Below are 7,212 nucleotides of genomic sequence, written 5' to 3'. Positions count from 1 at the left end.
CAGTTTCCGCCAATTGCTGTAGCGTACTGTTTAGGCCGCAGGGAGCTATGCAGGGAGTTAGGCTGTTGCAACATAAACAGAGCGAGAAGACGCAATAGAGGGTTTTCAAAGACTCACAGGCATAATTACCGGCCAAATAGAAGACCTAAATATCCTGGCATAGGTTGCTGACGTCTCTGTCTTCGCGCGATGCGGCGGTCTCTTTGCTACGGGTCCATGGTGCAACTGGAACCGTTGGGGTTGTCGGGGTCTCAGGTGGAAGCTGTAAAAGCCGCTAACGCTTTTTCATGTGAAGTTTTACCTGACTTGGTTCACCTCTTTGCGTAAAGCCAAAGCCATAACCGATAGTTTGAGATGCATCATAAGACCGGCAGTCTTAACGTCAATGTCGGTAAGTTCGCCTATGAGAAAATTTATATCTTCACGCTTTCCTCGCAGCGCTTTCTCCGTATCTTCTGGAGACTTTGCCCTCTCGCAAGCACATTACCCCTCTAATATTGGCGCGGTAGAGACAGGGAAAGAACATCCTTCTCGGGAATCCATATCGCAGCCGTCATCTGCACCACCTGCATCTGGCAACATACAGAAGAGCGGCAATGAGCATGGTGGAAGCGAGACCGTCACTGGTCATTTTACCGGGTCAAGAGCATCAAGCCAGCTTCAAGATCAATGACGCTTGCGAAGGAGAGGGATGCTCAGCTCTTTGAGGGTCCTAGGGTTACTACTACTTAGTGTCAATATACTTTGCTGACCCTGTTGCTCTTCCGTCCTTGAGAAACTTGTTCTTCAATTTGCTCCGTGATCTCCACTTGGGGAAGCTATTGACTTACAGCTGTTGTGTCTTATTTCCCCTTCGTAGATTACCCCGTGGCCTAGGAGTGAAATGCACATCATGCCTGTAGGATGGCCTGATGGTGTGCCGCAACTTTTTCTTGTGGGTTATGTTACTGCCCGTGTCTGACGTGGCGGCCAGTGATACACCATATGTCGTTCTTAGAAACGTCGCTTCGGCGCCTGGGAGGAAACGAGACTAGATGATAATACCGCCCATGCACAAAATAGCCCACAGACACGATGTCACATACGTGCTGGGCAGTAAATATACGTGCGATGGTCGAATTTTCGGAATTAGCACAGAATCTTGCAAACAAATTTTGTCGCTGCACGTTGGACCGACGGTTAGTCGCCAATCCGACATTAATTGAATTGAATTGAATTTGGTATCGCCTATCGGCGCCCTAGAATAGGTATGTGGCGTGCTAGCTAGTCTTCAACAGTGATTACATAACCCCACTTGCTAGTAAGCCCCGCAGAACGCGACCGACGGAGTCCCCTGAGCTGTCGCATAAGGCTGCCTCTGTTGATTGAACAAGCAGACTTGACGTAATTGTTGGTTGTCATAAAATCATTGATATCAGGAGTTTGAGAGGCTGGAAAGTCTTCTCAACTTAAGATAAATGACATGAATCCTTCTGAAGGACAGAGAGGCGAAAAAAAAAACAATAATAAATTTTATGAACAAGCTTAGTTAACAATGAGTCTCATAACGTGACATGAGCAGTTCTTCATGTAAATTCCTCCAACTATAGCAGATGTCCGCCCAGCGGCTGTTAATCTGTTAGTATCGATACCCAACAGCGGGATCACGATGCTTGCTGAGGTTTTCTATCCGGGGACGTGTTCCCTCGCAGTCAATTGCGCCTGGTCTTTTCGCGGGAACCAGGGAGAGCGCTGACATCAGTGGCATACGCCTCAACAAAGGGAATGCGGGTTGTTTGACGAGTAGCGCTTACTACTCGGGTTGGATACTAGTACAGAGCGTGCCAGGCTTGTACAGCCTTCTCGGTTTAGTAACGCTTGTTGATCTTCGTGTAGTAGAAGTTCGCAATGCGCAGGTAAACCTTGTAGGATCTACCGAGGATCCGTCCTATCGCCGTTTCAGGGTCGGGTGTCAGCCGAGCCCGGAGATGGTGAGGGACTTTCCTGCAGTAGAAGAGATGGGTAGGCGACGTTTGGCGGCCGCAGGGACACTCCAGGGTCGCCTGGCCTGGGTGAAGTCTTTCGTGGTAGTCCGCAAAGTCACCGTGCTGTGATCGGGCAGCGAGTAGATATCCCAAATGACGGCGTAGGAGAGCGAGTTCAGGGAGCTTTCGCAGCTCGGCGGCCATGCCGAGCGACGAGTTAACCCGCTCTCTCTGCTCCTTGCTACCATTGCTGGTAGTCTAAGGCTATCTAACTCTTGACCTGTCTCCTGCGGTAGGAGACTGAGGGGAGGTGTTCTGGAACTGGAAGATTGGCTCCTTGCTTGGCGAGAAGGTCTGCCAGCTCGTTTCCGAATATGTTGCTATGTCCTGGGCACCATTGAATAGATACCCGGTATGGATATTTGTCTCCTATCTTCTGAAAGGCTCTGAAATAGGCCTGTGAGGAGTTTGATGCTGTTGTTCCTATGCAGTCGATGACAGAAGTGTTGTCCATACAGACTGTAATTGGTTCGTTGGCGAAACTGGCGAGTACAGCGCGTCGAAGGCCTTCTACGGCGCCGTGGATCTCTGCGTCAGACTTTTCTGCAGCCAAGTTGGTCATAACCCCAATCAACGAGGCGTCCATTGTGGAATACTGCAAATCCATACATACCCTGCGGTATCCATTTCTGTCTTGTAGCCATCGCTGAAGATGACATATCCTGGGGGTTTGTCCTTAAGTCAGAAGACGTCCAATGTTGCGGTACAGTACATGTATTCGGTGTACATAGCTTCGCGCAGCCAAAATTACCCATCAAGCAGGCCCCTCTCAGGGCAAGGTTTCTGGCGTGGTGCCTGTAGCAAGTACCACTTTACCTGTCGCCGCAACTGGAATCCTTGAACTCGTGGCCAAATGGGAGAGGTGACGAGAAGCTCTCGTCCGATTCCGGGCGGTTAAGGCATGCCTTTGGCGCTCTATACCGCCGGTGTTAGTTAGCCCACACTGACCATCTCGCTTGTTATGTCCCCGTCTCTGCCCGCGGCCGTCACTTATTGCTGCTCCAAGTGTCTCTCCGCCCGTAATGCATGTCCATCCGAAAGCGAACCGTCGATGAGATCTGCGGAGTGCAATTCAACCGTTAGATTCAGGTGCGGTTCAATTCGTGCACTTCGGTGAGAAAACTTCGCGACCCCGTGAACCACACAGCTTGATCGCCGAGGAAAGGGTATCTTTTTTCCGCGTTGTTTATTTCCAACTGCAGCGCCGAAAGCCCCAGCTGTTCTAAAACTAAGTGTACGTCTGAGTCGTCAATGAAGGCATCGAGTTGCTTCTCATCAGGCCGTGTGGGCATCTCGAAGGGACAGCTACTATTGCGCGAGTCATCTTCACCGCACATTATTCGTGCATTTTCTGTGACGAGTATGGTCGTCATAGGAACTCGAACAGTGTGTCCAACAACCAAGTAACTTGACTTGGTTGGTTGTGATTGCTTGATACTTGTCAACCAAGCAAAGTAAGGACTCCTGGCCAACCAAGCAAAACAACCTGCCTCCATTACTCGGCTTTACTTGATGTTCTCGACAATATTGTTGAATGGGGCATAGTGGATTGATCCAAACTGTCTACAAGCTCTGATTGGCTGTGTGATTCCCAGTACCCCTAGTTGCTTGCAAATTTCTCCTCCAATTCCTAAGCTAAGAATTGCGACGGGCCTGAAGCCATGTCAACACATCCATTCTTTCGGCCGCATGGGATGATTGGCAGGTCTACTCCACCTACAACTGCCTCCGAACCACTCACTCCTCTATCCAACACGCCCAGCTCCGTGTCAACCCCACCAAGACGCTTGGTGGCGGAGCACTTACACCATCCATTGATGACGAAAGGCAGGTACCGAAGAGCTCTCAATGTGATTTCCCTATTAGGTGGGATTACATTCGCTATGACGGGAAGCCACTGCCGTTAATTCGATACCGTCGGCGTGCCCGATCCTCTCCAAAATGGCATTTGATTTGTTCAGATTCTCCAGCAACAAGTGCTGTGTGAGCAGGTATTCTCACAGACAAAGAAGGCCATCACTAATGAACAGAATCGTCTCCAATCAGATACTATTGCAATAATTGAATGCCAAAAGCATCTGCTTCAGACTTATATCTTACCATAGAATTGCCTTTTTGGGAATAGCCGTCGAGTAATGTCAACCAAACAATGACTTTTTGTGATCAACCAAGTAAAGCAAAGGCTTGAGCCAACAAAGTCGAGTAAGGAGGCCATATTTTGCTTTACTAGGTTATTGGACACACTGAACTCGAACAACACCCAGGGCTTTGCCTTTCATCATGGCGGGACTACCATAGTTAGGTTATACGCAAATAATGCCGTCGACGGTGACTTTGTCAAAAGTTCAAAACGTTAAAGCGCCATTCCAGTTTTTGACAAATCCAAACCACTGCTTATTTGCTGGCCTTGTAATTCATTAGTCAGATCATTAATTGCTATTTTTGTATATTCCTATGTCATCCAATGATCGTCGTCAGCACGGAATCTACTAAGTATCCAGAGGTGGATTGTTCACCCGGATTTCTGTAACCTAGGTCAATCGTAGTCAAGATGGGTTATCGAGCTGGGTCGATGTCGTTTAGATCTATTAAAAAGCAAGAAGTGGATTATAGACCTGGATGTATATGACTTAGGTCTATTGAGTAGTCGGAAATGGAATATGTTCCGGGCCAGTCACGAATATACTCAATTCGCGAATCGCCCGGTCCATTAGCGAAGGGCCCGGGCCAACCACGAATGTGAAGCAGCGGTGTCTGCCTAGATTAATCTCCTGACAGGATAACCATCTACTTCCCTACTTCCTTGACTTCTTGCATACTATGCCACCAAGGCCAAAAATGGAACCAACAATCAAGTTTTCTACACCGGTTTGCTAGGCCATGGCCGAAGACGCATAGCTGGTAGAGAAGTATCTTTGGCCCATGTATAACAGTTTCACTGCGCTTCGTCATGGGTTTGCCCGTCACGTAAATCGCGGCTTGGGAGATCCGTGGGATCACTGGCGTTTGGTTCGAGACCAAGATGACGTGATACCACCCATATCCCAGAGAGATCTGGACGGCAACCAGTCAACGCCTTTTAAGATCGGCGAGATTTTTCGACACAGGCGTTATGGCTGGATAGTGTGATCACAGGCTGGCCTGACCAAGGCACTTGGCATTTGCCTGTGGCAGCGTCTCGAGACCCAGATGATGAGGCAGACACTGCCGCCCCGGGCGAACACCCACGCGTACCTGTTTGGGCACCGAATCAGTTCTATTTTATGTGCTTAACTCACCGCCCAACTACCATCACCACCTCGTGTTACAGATAGCAGACGCCGCTTCAGCTGCCGTAGATAGGATCCTGAACGCTTGGGGAACAAGCTCCAAGCTAGTCCGCCGTGAATAATAAAAAACGAGAAACCGTAGTGACACAAGGGAACAAATTGTAGGAACAGAAATTGGATGACAAGGGCTCATGAGCTTCAATGAGATTAAGGTTAAATTCCAGAATGTACATGTGCCATAGGTTTATAGTTGCCCTATTGGACTTTCTCCACCGGGCGTAATAAATGAATGAATGAATAATTGCTCCGCAAAGAGAGCGTTCTTTTTGTCACACGACTTCTACACGTCCCTTGGCAAGAAACGAACCACCAGAGCAGGTTTTTGCCATACGATCCCTTCCCGCACATCATGCATCCAATCTATATCACTGGCCAATTCCCAGTCAAAGAGATACACTAGTTTTGATAGCACTAGCCTCATCTCGAGATATGCAAGACTGACTCCAAGACAGCCGCGAGGTCCTGTAGAGAAAGGCTTGCTGGCACTCGTATTGTCCCTACATGGTTCGTTTATCCAGCGCTCCGGACAAAATTCGTCCGGGTTATGGAAGTTGCGATGATCACGCGCTGTAACGAATGGGCTGACGGATACAACTGTGCCTGCTGGAATATAATGGCCGCTAATAAATGCACCTCGACATATGCGCGGGAGAGGGAAAGGGCCAGGTGGGAATAGCCGAAGGCATTCCTCCACAACGCCTCGCAGGAATCTTAACCCACTGGTCGAGTGTCCTGTAATGTCGAGGTGAGACGAAAACTTGGACCGAATTTCTTGCCGTAAAAGTTGCAGCTTCGTCGGGTTTTTAAGTAAGAAGTATGTAGCTGCGGTCAGAGACGTTGCGACCGTCTCAGAGCCAGCACCAATGAAGGCTTTTGCCTGCTCGTGGACGTAGTCTTGATCGTAGCATGGTTGTTGTAGAGCTCTCGCCAACAAATTTTTCATTCCTACTCTGCCTTTTTCGGCGCACTTTTGCACCTTTTGCTTGACAATCTCACCAAATAGTCGGTGCACCTCTTCGATGCGCGGTGGCATTATCATGAACAAAAATGGCTGCAGGACTCGTGATCGGGCCACTAGGTTGAATATTGCTGCATGATTTACCGAGTCCGAGACGACGGTATCCCAGAAGCCGCGATTCCATTCAGTCACGCAACTGAAATTTTCTCCAAATACAAAGTCACCTGTTTATCGTCAGCTGCCTGCATCCAAGTTGACCTGACCAACTTATTACCGATAATGTCATGGCAATTGCTACACGGGCCTGACGTTTTGGCTACACGGGCCTGACTCTTACACGGGCCTGACTTTCACCACTTCTGATTGGTCACAAGAGTTTCCGTTAACCCACCGTGGATTCTGCCGCCTCCACCCCAAGTACCAGAGGGTGTATCCGTTGGATTGCCTTTTCCGGCTCTTGAAGTGAGGTGTAGAGACTTCGTCACAATATTATTCACATCAGACAATGGTGGGATCATACTGTATTAGGCCGTGTTTTGGCTGTATTTTAAGTAACAACGATTTTGACTAGGAGTTTCTGAGAAGTAAAAATTCCATGATCAGCTGCACGGTTCCACGCGGCTCGGCAAAGCTTTGCTAGTTTAGGCAGGAGCAGCTGCCTGGCAGGCAGCTACATCCATTCTGAGGAGGTCGGAAATATAACATGTTGATGTACGAACGCAATCACGTTACTCTGTATTCCATAGACATCGAAGAACGAGAATATAACGTCAGGCCCGGGTAGCAATTGCCCTAAGGCAATTGAGATCAATTGCGCCAGCGATTGTGCACAATTGATCACCTTCTGTGGTGGTTCAGGCACTGTTAGGGAAGCCGGTTACACCGCCTTTGCTTTGAAGTA

At 48.8% G+C, this 7,212-nt stretch overlaps 3 protein-coding genes across 3 annotated transcripts; all 3 read right to left on the bottom strand.

Moving 5' to 3' along the window:
* Positions 1-1,847: 1,847 nt before the first annotated feature.
* Positions 1,848-2,168, bottom strand: MAA_11802 (uncharacterized protein; the record flags this gene model as incomplete). Its single annotated transcript, XM_011412990.1, has 1 exon — positions 1,848-2,168. One exon carries the CDS (start codon positions 2,166-2,168, stop codon positions 1,848-1,850), a length of 321 nt encoding a protein of 106 aa, XP_011411292.1.
* A 64-nt stretch (positions 2,169-2,232) lies between these two features.
* Positions 2,233-2,610, bottom strand: MAA_11801 (Protein kinase-like protein; the record flags this gene model as incomplete). Its single annotated transcript, XM_011412989.1, has 1 exon — positions 2,233-2,610. One exon carries the CDS (start codon positions 2,608-2,610, stop codon positions 2,233-2,235), a length of 378 nt encoding a protein of 125 aa, XP_011411291.1.
* A 3,023-nt stretch (positions 2,611-5,633) lies between these two features.
* MAA_11800 (uncharacterized protein) lies at positions 5,634-6,386 on the bottom strand (the record flags this gene model as incomplete). The annotated part of the gene is made up of 1 exon (XM_011412988.1): positions 5,634-6,386. One exon carries the CDS (start codon positions 6,384-6,386, stop codon positions 5,634-5,636), a length of 753 nt encoding a protein of 250 aa, XP_011411290.1.
* Between the last annotated feature and the right edge of the window lie 826 nt (positions 6,387-7,212).

This window comes from Metarhizium robertsii, assembly GCF_000187425.2.
Source record: "Metarhizium robertsii ARSEF 23 chromosome Unknown MAA_Scf_32, whole genome shotgun sequence".
NCBI lineage: Eukaryota > Fungi > Ascomycota > Sordariomycetes > Hypocreales > Clavicipitaceae > Metarhizium > Metarhizium robertsii.
This window is presented reverse-complemented; position numbering and strand designations above follow the sequence as displayed.